Source organism: Neophocaena asiaeorientalis, unplaced genomic scaffold (assembly GCF_003031525.2).
Source record: "Neophocaena asiaeorientalis asiaeorientalis breed wild unplaced genomic scaffold, Neophocaena_asiaeorientalis_V1.1 scaffold155, whole genome shotgun sequence".
Classification (NCBI taxonomy): Eukaryota; Metazoa; Chordata; class Mammalia; order Artiodactyla; family Phocoenidae; genus Neophocaena; species Neophocaena asiaeorientalis.
In genome coordinates, this window is record NW_020173040.1 from 7,234,870 (window position 1) to 7,247,635 (window position 12,766).

Here is a 12,766-nt window from a genome sequence, read left to right on the forward strand (position 1 = left end):
CATTTTATTTTGCATTGCACATTTGTATATTTGAATTTTAGTTTTTGTTTGTGTTGAATACTGTAGAATGAGAGCAAGGTTTACAAACCCTTCCTCAGGTGTGGTTTTCTTGAGTCACCTACAGTACTCCTTAACACAGTCTGCAGGGAGTGGGACAGGTGTTTTGGAGCAGGAGAAACAGCACAGGACAAGTTCAAGTTCAATGCTTCCTTTGCGACCTTTGGAAAATAATTTCACCTCCCTCGGTCCCAGTCCCCTCATTTGAAATAAAGAAATAACCACACCTCGTATGCCAATATCTCAGAGACAGTTGTGAGGGTCAGGTGAAATCCTACACATAGAGCACTTTGAACTTTGAAGGCATTTACAAGTATTATGTATTGTTTCTATGAATTCAGAAATTATTAAATGCTTACCAAATTAGATCATACATGCGAAGTGGCCTAAAAGGGTAGTATAAATGGCAGGTATGAGATATACAAAACCTGTCGTCAATTAAATGAATATTCAAATTTTCCACAATGAGTACCAAGAGGCCATCAGCTTTACGGTACATAATAACTTCCAACATGAACGTATTTTATGCGATTATATATTTTTATTACATACGGAACTTACATGATTGCTGCACGTCTTGTATCGAATATTCTGCCCTTCACAATTCCTGAGGAAAAAAAAGAAAATAAGGATTTCATGGAAGTTGCAAGCAGGAAAGAAAATACAAGTGAAAAACGAGGCACACGTAAAACTTTTATTAGTGCCCATTACCTCAAAGACTCAAAGTTTAAATTCTAAGAAATAACTTTCAAGGATCAGGAGGCCAAAAAGTCTCATGGAAGTGTCACATTAAACACAGTGAATTCTTTAGTTGAATTAATGTAATAATATTACTTAAGCACGGTTTTTACCCTAGGGTCTATATAACCACTGAAATTAATGTACACTGTGTGTGTGTGTAATGTGTGCATATATGTTTTCTTTTGCTATGAAAAAGAAGGTAAAACTACAGGTAGAAGTATTTGTGTAGCACGTCCCTGAAAGGGAATTTCTCTTCCTCACTCACTGAGGTCACCAAGTTAGCTGGGCCCTCTAAAACCTCCCTCTCTAATCAGTACAATGGTCTCTGTCAGAAATTTGCCTGAGGCAATGCTTATATCTTACTTCAGCCACCAGCCTTACTAAACAAATGCTACAAAACATAGTGTTGGGGCAGACTTCTTAGGATACCGACCCTCTAGGATCTGCAGTCATATACGCATGTATGTATATGCTTGAGAATCCTCCAGGGATGACCACACACTATCCTTCCCTCCAACCACTTGCTTTGGGACCCAGCCACTCATCTTCCAGGCAAGCTTTCCTTTTGGATGTTTGGAATTCCATCTGGCAGGTCCTTTCCTCAGTGCAGTGCTTGCTGCTCTGTATTTTACATTAACTCCTTAAAGATAATTCATCTGTGAATGGGATCTTTCCCAGTTTTTCCACGGAGTTATGTTTTTACCCTTTATGTGTCCCTGGCCAATTGAACGGCAAATTTGGAGCAAGAAACGCTAAACACAGGTTTATCTCGCCATCTTGAATTAAAAGTCAAGTGTTAATTTGTTTTAGAATAGTTAGTCCTGGAAGAAGAGAACTTTTTTTTTTTTTTGGCTGTGTTGGGTCTTCATTGCTGCGTGCGGACTTTCTCTAGTTGTGGCAAGCGGGGGCTACTCTTCGTTGCGGTGCGCGGGCTTCTCACTGCGTTGGCTTCTCTTGTTGCACAGCACGGGCTCTAGGCACGAAGGCTTCAGCAGTTGTGGTGCTCGGGCTCAGTAGTTGTGGCTCGCGGGCTCTAGAGCGCAGGCTCAGTAGTTGTGGCGCACGGGCTTAGTTGCTCTGCGGCATGTGAGATCTTCCCAGACCAGGGCTCAAACCTGTGTCCCCTGCATTGGCAGGCGGATTCTTAACCACTGTGCCACCAGGGAAGTCCCTGGAAGAAGAGAACTTTTAAAAAGTGGATCCAAAGAGATCCTTTTTTGCTGGTGTGATTTAAATATGAGCCTATATGAAATGACTGAACAAGTCTATTTTAGCAGTATATAACTCACTGCACATACTTTCTGACGATTCTATTTTTATCAATCACAAAAAGAGTAAGTGAAAACTACTAATGTGCCAAGAAGTATAAAGAAGGAAAACCAAGCATTAATCCCATCATTGGGACTTCCCTGGTGGTCCAGTGGTTAAGAATCCATCTTGCAATGCAAAGGACACCAGTTTGATCCCTCGTTGGGGACCTGAGATCCCACATGCCTCTGGTCAACTAAGCCCAACTGCCACAACTACTGAGCCTGCCCACTCTGGAGTCCATGGCAACTAATGAGCCTGCATGCCACAACTAGAGAGAAGGCCGCACACCGCAACAAAAGCCCACGTGCCACAACAAAAGATGTCGCGTGCCACAACTAAGACCCGACACAGCCAATAAATAAATAAATAAATATTTTAAAAATCCCATCATCAAGACCTTTACCCTTAATAATCTTGCATTTCATCTTCCAGTGTTTCTGCCCTGATTTATTTACAGTTGTGAAATCATATAGCCCATTCAACTTCGTATTCATTTCAATCTAATATTATAGCCTTTTCCCATTTTATTAATAATTCCTTGGAAAAAAATTGTTTAATGACTACGTAATAGTCCATAATACAGACATTACTTTTTTTGTCGTTTTGAATTTGAATTTTTTTAATTGTGGTAAAATACACGTAACATAAAATTTACCATCCTAACCATTTTTAAGTATACTCTTCAGCGTTGTAAGTATATTCACATTGTTCTACAGACATTACCTTTTGTGGGTATTTGTGCTGCCTCTTCATTTTCCCTACTTTTAAATTTTACATACATTAAAATTCACTTTTTGGGGGTGCACAATTTCATGCATTTTCACAAACCCATACAACTGTGTAAACACTACCACAATCAACATGTGGAACCGCTCCATCACCCCATAAATGCCCTCAGGTTGCTCCCTTGTAGTCAGCTTCTCTCCACCCTCAGCCTCTGGCAACCACTGGTCTGTTTTCTGCCCCATTAATTTTGCCTTTTCCAGAATGCCACATAAATGGAATCATACAGTGTATAGTTTTTTGAGACTGACTCCTTTCACTTAACATAATACGTAAGAAATCCACCCATGTTGTTGCATGTATCCATAGTTTGCTCCTTTTTAATTGCTGAATGGTATTCCACTGTGTGTATGTACAACAGTTTATCTACCCATTCACCAACTGGATATTTGGATTGTTTCCAGCTTTTAGCAATTATGAACTAGAATGTTGTAAACATTCACATACAGGTTTTGTGTGAACAAAACTTTTCATTTCTCTTGGGCAAATACTAAGAAGCAGGATTGCTGAGCTGCTTATTTTATATAATAATGCTTTGCTAAACATCTTTATGCTTTCATTTTTGTTCACATTTAGGATACGTATCTAGAAATGGATAACAAATGCCATTCCTTTTATCTTATGACTTCTTCATGTATGCGTTTTTAACTCTTGGTTGGCTAAGTATTATTTGATTGGTTGTTTTTTCAAGAAGGGTAAATGTCTCCCATATTATTATTAAACTTTCTATTTCACATAGGAAAGGCAATGCAGCAAGATATATTACTTTTTTCATGTTCCTTTTTCCTCAAAACTGTAGACACACTTCATTGACCTCTGACATTTAGACTCACAGAAGAGAAGTCTGATTTTTATTCTTTTACACAGGAAGCTTATAGTGTTTTGTTTTGTTACTATTTGAAGTAAAAATTATAGTCAGGGTGTACCTAGTTGTGTGTTTATTTTCATTGATTTTGACTAAAAATGCTTGGCCTTTTTGACTAGAATACTCAAGGTCTTTACTTGCAGTGCCACATTTTATTCTCGGATTATAATTTTGATTACTGCTCTTGTTCCAAGAATATCTGTAATTCTTAAGTTAGAGGCCCCTTTCTCTGCTCCTATTATTTCCTTATTGATCTATGATTTTCTCTAATATACATCTCATTTGTTTGACCTTCTCTTATACTTCCAAGAAATCTCCTACAGATATCCCTCCACATGACTGATTTTCTTTTTCCTGCAGTGATTATTTTGTATTTTATTGTCTGGTACGCTTTTTTTTTTTTTCGGCCATGCCACGCAGCTTGTGGGATCTCAGTTCCCTGACCAGGGACTGAACCTGCACCATGGCAGTGAAAGTGAAAGCCCAGAATCCTAACCACTAGGCCACCAAGGAACTCCACTGATACACTTTTTGATACTGCCTTTTCTTTCTTTGCAATCCTTAAACTCACCCTTCTCCGTCCACATCTCATACCATCCTCAGCTTACTTTCTGCTCCAATTGCATCATGTACCTCAGTCTCTTCATATCTGTTTTCTGGGAGGTGCAGTCCCTAATGGGATTTAGAAAGTATACAGGAGAAAGGCATTTTGGAGTGAAAAGAACAGCACTACGGCTGCCTCCAAAAGCATTACCTAAATGATACTTAAATTTCTGAACTGGAATACAGACAAAGTGTCCAATTAGTTGCCTCTTTTTAATATAGTTCTCTTGACTTGTAGTTTAGAACATCTTCCTAGATTATCGCAATAGTCTGACCCAGTCTTAGTGTTTTCTAACACTGTATATTTCCATCTCTGTGACTCATCAGAGGTATAGGACTTGCAAATTTATTAAACTCTCAGCCAGGCTACATTAAATTTTAAACATTCCAGAAGCACCAAACTGGGAGTCTGGCAGGAAAAATGTATTAGGGTGGAGAAAATTTATTAGGGTGGAGTCATATCCTTTTGACCAACCTCTCTTGGTCAAAAGGATATGACTCTATTCTCCTGGGAAACAACAGCTATGCCAGTGGACAAGGTCATTTACTTACATGACTTATTTCATTGTGCTTATTATGTGTGGATAAAAGAAGAAAATAAATTACAGAAAAAGTGAAAGGGTAATTTGAAGTACTCTGCTTTTTTTGGAAAAGCCCCAATTGAGGAAAGCAGCTAATAGATTAGGGAAGTGATAACCAAAATCTTCTTGTATTATGCTGACTTATAACCCAAAAGCTTTTGATTCCAATTTCAAGGGGGCAGGTAAATTACAAAAAACATGGCTTAAGAGAGTATCTGAATTGATCTAAATACTGGAATAAAAAAACTGTGGAAACTTACAAAGAATGACATTTTCTTTAAAAGTGTATTAGAACTTCAGAAATAATTTTTCAGATGCATTTTTAGTAATTGTTTAATTTTAGTTATTTAAATGAAAAACAAAACCAATTTCGAAAAATTTAACACTAAGAGAAAAGAACATATTTGCTGATGGCAGCTTGTGTCTCAGGCCTGCCGTGTAGACCATATGGTCGTGGTCTACACCCCACTGCCATCTGCTATGTCCTAATTGTGAGGCACTAACTTGCATCTTGAGTGTTGGGCCTGAAAATCTAAACCTAAAATGTAAGTATATCTCTACTAAAAATGCTACAATAACTGCAGTAAAGTGATATGAAAAAAGGAACATTTCATTTCATGAATTCTCAAAATATAAAGTACCATTTTGGACACATTCCTTCTCCAATGACTTCTTATGGTGAACCTACTATGTACTAGGATGTGGATATAAAGATGCAGTAGGATTATCCCTCAATTCCTTTAATAAGTCAGCAGTAAGGTTTTTTTTTTTTTACCCCAACCATCTGGTGGACATTTTTCATGTTCTACTTCATTTTGTCCAACCTAACACACACTGAACCCACTGACTGGCCTCTACTGATGTGGGATGCTTTGGTTACAATTTAGTGTGAAAATGAATGGCCACTTTATGAAACAGGCATAAAATGAAATGCAAGTTATTTTAAAGTTAAGGACACTGGAGTCCTAATTCCCCAAGCAGGAACCTGCCAGCTTATTCTGGAAATAATTCCTTTGGCTCAAAGCAACTGAGCTGCAGAAATATCACTTCCAAGTTTTTAATTCCATTCTAATTATTATTTGCAAGAGCTAATGGTTATCAGAAGTATATGAAAATTCAAGAACATCATTTCACAATTATGTATTTTCTATCCACTACAACATTCATAACACCCTGAAACTGAAGATTTTTGAAGCCATAAATTTATGAATATATAAAAAACATATGTTGATTCCACATGAGGATACATTAAAAACATTAATAAAATTTCCCTGGAGTTTATAACACTATAATTTATTGCATTCATTCGCTGATGTACTGACTCAAACACTAGTGTCTTAAAAACTAAGAAGCATATGTTTTGAAGAATAGAAATATATTAATTTTTTAAAATAGCAGTTAAACCTGTCTTTCCCATGGTTGGCACTTGACTAGAATATCAAATTGCAAATTTCTGCGAGAGAAAGAGACATTCTGGCTGGCGTATGGTTTACAGTGCAAAAGAACTGAGTGTGTATTTAAATGTAATCAAATTCTGAAATAACTTTATCCACAAAGAAAGAAATGAGCAAAATAGCCACACTCACTCCCTTTCCTAAATCATAAATTTAAAGGGGCACTCTGATAAAAAGAGAAGGCATTGAAAGGTCTTCTAAAGCTTTGGGAGAGCTTTTTGTCTGGTTTTTATGTAACCACCTCCACGTACCTCTTCCAAGAAAATTCGACCACAAAAGCTCAATATTTATGAAGAATTTAATGAGTCTCTAAAGCTGTTCCAGGATAAGGAGACCTGATAAGCTTTCCAAGGGAAGTAGGCTTCCTTCTTAACAATCACAGAGTACTTCCAAAATTACAGTGAAACGTCTCAATATGGGAGTGGGTATGTTAGGTTTGGGGCTGCCTAAAAGGTGGGGAGCAGGAAAGACAGAATTATTAACAACCCTACTGCCTTTCCTTTGAAGTAATCTAATTTAATTTTTATGCAGAGAAATAACGTTACTGTCCCTGTTTCTTATCAGAATCATGGAAAGAGTGGGTGCACCACAGGCCTGGCCTTATGCCAGGAACCAAGCTGGAGAACAAATATTGCCTCACCATACACTTTCCTTAATGTACATACCTCAGAACACACTATTCTCTCATTTAATTTTATCTTTATATTTGGTTTAAGATCTTCCTTAGCTTCAGATATGTATTCAAACTAGATGAGCTCAGGGAGCAAGCAAAAATTTGGAGATTCCCGGGCCTAGAGGTAAATTTTAAAATATAGGTTAAGATGTGTACACAAATAGACTAAAGAATACTGCGTTAAGTCCTAAAAAATGAAAAAATCAAGCAAGTACTACTTCAGGAATGGTGACTCGAAACACAGTAGCAATATTTAGGATAGAGCTGTTTGGGGGTTCCTACAACTATTTTATTATGAAATGTTTTAAGTCCAAAAAAGGTCGGGAGAATGATGCAAACTCATGTACACACCAGTAAGCGTCATCATTTCTTGAAAGTTTTCTTCAGATTTATTTTTAAGACATGTGTCATTACAAATATGGTGGAAGCCCCCTGCCAAACCTCCTCAATCTTATTCTCCTGCCTCCCTCCCTTTGGTTAGAGGTAACTAAGTAAATGGTATCATAATTTACATAACCTTTCACAGCTTGATTTTTTTTTTGTCCCAACACTATGTTTTTGAAAATATCCATGTTGATAGACACATCTCTAACTCATTCATTTTTATGGCTCTAGAGTAATCCAATTTATAAATATAGCTCAATTTATCAATTCTTTCTACTTTTTATTGATCAATTTTCCTAAAAGTCTATGAAGATTTAGGTTGGTTCTGCAATGAGCAATCTTATACAATCACTTAGGGTACATTTGCACATGTTTCTCTGGGATATATACCCTAGTGGGACTGTTCTGTTGTGGGCATTTACAGCTTCACTAGTACCAGATAATGACAAACTGCCCTTTAAAGTGGGAATACCAATTTTCACCCCCATTAGTAGTGCAGAAAAGTTCTTGTATTTACACATCTAGGGCAATATTTGGCATTTTTAAACTTTAAAAAGTTTCCCAGTCTGAAGAATATGAAATATCTCACTTTGTATTTTTTGCATTTTTTTGTTAATGCGGTTAATATTTTCATTTGTTTTTGACTATGCAGGTTCCCCTTCTGTGAATTTCCTGTTCATATCCTTCTCCCATTCTTCTACTAGTTTGCTTTGCTTTTGTTTTATTGTATTTAAATATCTCAGACACTAATCCCTTATTGGTTATATTCATTATCAAGATTTTCTCCCATTCTATGCTCTTCTTTTGGTTTATAGTATATATTTTTACAATACAAAGCCTGCTTAAACTTATAAATATTTTCCTTCCCAAGTTATGCTCTTTTTGTCTTAGTTAAGGCATAATTCACTACCCAGAGATCATACAGATATTCTCCTATATATTCTTCTTCTAAATGTTTTCAAGATTTGCTTTTTATAAGTAGATTTTAATCCACCTGGAATTTATCCTTTAATAGATTGACATTTTCTAATATTTTCCTTTGGATATTAACAATCATATTTGAACCTCATGTACTGAATATTCATCTTTTCTCCACCATTTTTTAAATTGTGGTATAATTGGCATATAACATTAGATTAGTTTCAGGTGTAATTACACAAATTTTTCATGACATCTTGAAATCCTACATATGCATGCTTCTGTTTCTGGGCTCTTGATTTTGCTACATCGGCCTATTTGCGCCCATCCTACTACTATAGTTAAATTTTTTTTAATGTTAGTGTTTGGGCAAGTCTTTTGTTCTCCTTCAAAACTGTTTTTATTATCTTTGCACTTCCATATGACTCTTGAAATTACATTTAATTTAAATATAATTTAGGAGAAACTGGCATTTTTATGATATTGAGGCTTCCTAATATGAACATATTATATATCTCCATTTATTTAGGTGAGCTTTTAAATATTTCATAAAGGCCTTGTATATCTTTTATTGAATTTATTACAAGGTACCTTATATTTTTTAAGTAGCAAAAACGGTGTCCTTTTGAAATTTGCTTTCTTATTAGTTTTTCCTACTGTGTAAGCATATAGTTATTTGTGCACTAACTTTGTTTCCAATAATCTTAATGAATTCTTTCATTAGTCCTATTATTTTATGTGTAGATACTCTTGGATATTCTGTCTAGACAATCAGGTAGTCTATGAATAATGAGAGTTTTGCTTCTTCCTTTCTAATTGTTATACTTTGTATTTCTTTTTCTTGCCTTATACTGACTAGGACCTCATGTACAATAATGAATATGAACAAAGACAGTAGCCATTCTGATCTCATATCTAATGTTAAAGAAAATGCAGTAACATTCTATAGACTAAGAGAGTACATCTCTATTCCTAGCGTGAGAAGATTTCTCATTTCAATTATGAATGTGTTCATTTTATCAAATGCCACCTTTGCATCGATTTAGATAACTGTATGACTTTTCTCTCTTAAATATTCCATGCAGTGCCGGCTGGTGCTTATTCATCGCAAATATTTCCAGGTGTATTATCTATTTTAGATTGCAAGCTTATCATAAGCAGGGCTCTATTGATAGGGATAGGAATGCTATATAGCCTGGCTTGGTGACCCGTCTCTCCATATCTTTTACTACTGCAGTAACCTCAGGGCTGTCAAGGGTAACAAAACTACTTTTCATATTAACTCTCACCTCAAGGCTTCCACAATCAAATGGGATATAAACATCCAACTCAATATATACAACATATGTAGGTCAATATGCATGCACCTCAAATTCTTGGGAGAGTAGGTCCATTGTTCCAAATTGGAAAATTGTTTTCATTTAATGTTGAGACCAATATATTTAAATTCCCTATGTCGGTGTATGGCTTTTATTTTTTTCCAGTCCATCTGTTTAGTAAGTATATAGACCTCAACAGTCCTGTCTTTAAATTAGGGCTGGAGTTCCTATACTGTGCCTCATATACACACAAGACTTGATCTCCTGTGACTGTGAAGGAATTAAAACTCAAAAGCCTGAGTTCTAGAGACCAGTAAATCCCATCTCCATCCCCAGGGTAGGCACAAAATCAGTTATGCACTTACTGGTCTGGCCCTCAGTTTCCTCTTTGTTTTTTGGCTCTGTAGATTTCATTTAATTTCTTGTATGTTCAACTTTACTGTTTTTTTATTAAGACAATTTTTTTAGAACAGTTTTAAGTTCACAGCAAAATTGAGGGGAAAGCACCAATATTTCCCATATATCACCTGCCCTCACACATGCATAGCTTCTTCCCCCATTATCAACATTCCCCACCAGAGTGGTGCCTTTGCTACAATTGATGAACCTACATTGACGCATCCTAACCACCCCAAGTTCACAGCTTACATTAGGGCCCATGCTTGGAGTTGGATATTCCATGGGTTTGAACAAATGTATGACACGTGTCCATCATTATGGTATCCTACAGAGTATTTTCACTGCCCTAAATATCCTCTGTATTCCATCTACTCATCACCCCCACCCCCGACCCTTAACCCCTGGCAACCACTGATCTTTTTACTGTCTTCATAGTTTTGCCTTTCCAAGAACGTCATATAGTTGGAATCATATAGTATGCAGCCTTTTCAGATTGGCTTCTTTCACTTAGTAATATGCATTTAAATTTTCTCCATGTCTTTCTATGCCTTGATAGACCATGTCTTTTTAGTGTTGAATAACATTCCTTTGTCTGGATGTACATTTTATTTATCCATTCACCTTACCAAAGGACATCTTGGTTGCTTACAAGTTTGGCAATTATGAATAAAGTTGCTATAAACATCTGTGTGCAAGTCTTTGTGTAGACATAAGTTTTTAACTACCTTGGGCAAACACCAAGGAACATGAACACTCACTCATATTGTAAGAGTATGTTTAGTTTTGTAAGAAACCGTCTTACTGTTTTCCAAAGTAGCTGTACCATTTTGCATTCCCACTAGCAATGAATGAGAGTTCCTGTTATTCCACACCCTCACCAGCATTTGCTGTGGTCAGTGTTCCAGATTTTGACCATTCTAATAGGTGTATAGTGGTCTCTCATTATTTTAATTTGCAGTTACCTGATGACAGATGATGTGGAGCATCTTTTCATGTGCTTATATGCCATCTACATACCTTCTTTGGTGAGGTGTCCGTTAAGGTCTCTGCCCAATTTTTTAATTGGGTTGTTTGTTTTCTTATTGTTGAGTTTTACAAGTTCTTTGTATATTTTGGATAACAGTCCTTTATCAAATATGTCTTTTGCAAATATTTTCCCCAAGTCTATGGCTTGTCTTCTCATTCTCTTGACATTATCTTTTGCAGAATAGAAGTTTTTCATTTTAATGAAGTTGGCTTATCAATTATTTTATTCATGGATCATGCCTTTGGTGTTGCATCTAAAAAGTCACTGCCATACCTAAGGTCATCTAAGGTTTTCTCCTAGGTTATCTCCTAGGAGTTTTATAGTTTTGTGTTTTGCATTTAGTTCTTTTATATATTTTGAGTTAATGTAAGGTTTGTGTCCACATTCAGTTTTTTGCATGTGGATGTCCAGTAGTTTTAGCACCATTTGTCGAAGAGACTATCTTTGCTCCATTGTATTGCCTTTGCTCCTTTGTCAAAGATCAGTTGACTACATTTATGGAGGTCTATTTCTGGGCTCTCTATTCTGTTTCATTGATCCATTTGTCTATCCCTTCAAGACTAATACACTGTCTTGATTACTGTACCTTTATAGTAAGTCTTGAAGTCGAGTAGTTTTAGTCCTCTGACTCTTCTCCTTCAGTATTGTGTGGACTATGCTGGGTCTTTTGCCTCTCCACATAAACTTTAGAATCAGTTTGCTGTTATCCACAAAATATGCTGGGATTTTGACCGAGATTGCATTGGATCTAAAGATCAAGTTGGGAGAAACTGACATCTTGACCATATTTAGCCTTCCTATCCATGAAAATGGAATATTGCTCCATTCAACTTTACCTAAAAAAGATTTATGTCCTATTTTACCTGGCCTTTCTAGGTGTTTTTAAAAATAAATTGAATACTTTATTTTAAAATAATTGTAAATCACATTGATCTGTAAGATAATGAAAAGAAATCCTATGACCGTTTCCCCAAATGATAACATCTTGCAAAACTGTGCTACAATCACACAACTGGGATATTTACATTAATACAGTCAGAATACAGAACACTTCTATTACCCCAAAGATCCCTCAAGTTGCCTCTTATAGTCATACCTTCTTTCCAACCACCCCCCAATTCTTCTTTAATACCAGGAAATTACTGATCTGTTCTCCATTTCTATAATTTTTGCCATTTTAATAATATTATATAAATGGGATCATATGGTATGTAACCTTTGGAGAATGGCTTTTTGTACCTCAGCATAATTCTTGGAGATTCGTCCAGGTCATGGCCTGTATCAGTGGTTCATTTCTTTTTACTGCTGTGTAGTAGTCCATGGTATGGATATACTATAGTTTGTTTAACTAGTCACCCACTAAAGGGCATCTGGGTTGTTTCCATTTTTGGGATATTATGAGTAAAGCTGCTAAAAACATTCAGGTTTTCATGGGAAAACAAGTCTTCATTTCTCTGGGATAAATGCCCAGGAATACAACTGCTGGGTTGTATGGTAGTTGCATGTTTATTTTTTTAAGAAACTGCCTGTGGCTGTACTATTTTACATTCTCACCACCAGTGTATGAGTGATCCAGTTTCTCTGCATTCTTGCCAGCATTTCATGTTGTCACTTTAAAAAAAAAAAAAAGGTATTCTGACAGGTATGTAAT

At 36.2% G+C, this 12,766-nt stretch overlaps 1 protein-coding gene across 1 annotated transcript in view; it reads right to left on the reverse strand.

The window, feature by feature from the left end:
- The window catches only part of ADAMTSL3 (ADAMTS like 3), a 358,752-nt gene that overhangs the window by 219,639 nt on the left and 126,347 nt on the right, over positions 1-12,766 (reverse strand). The window contains 1 exon segment of the mRNA XM_024742722.1: positions 619-664. Within this exon segment, the coding sequence (XP_024598490.1) occupies positions 619-664 (46 nt within the window).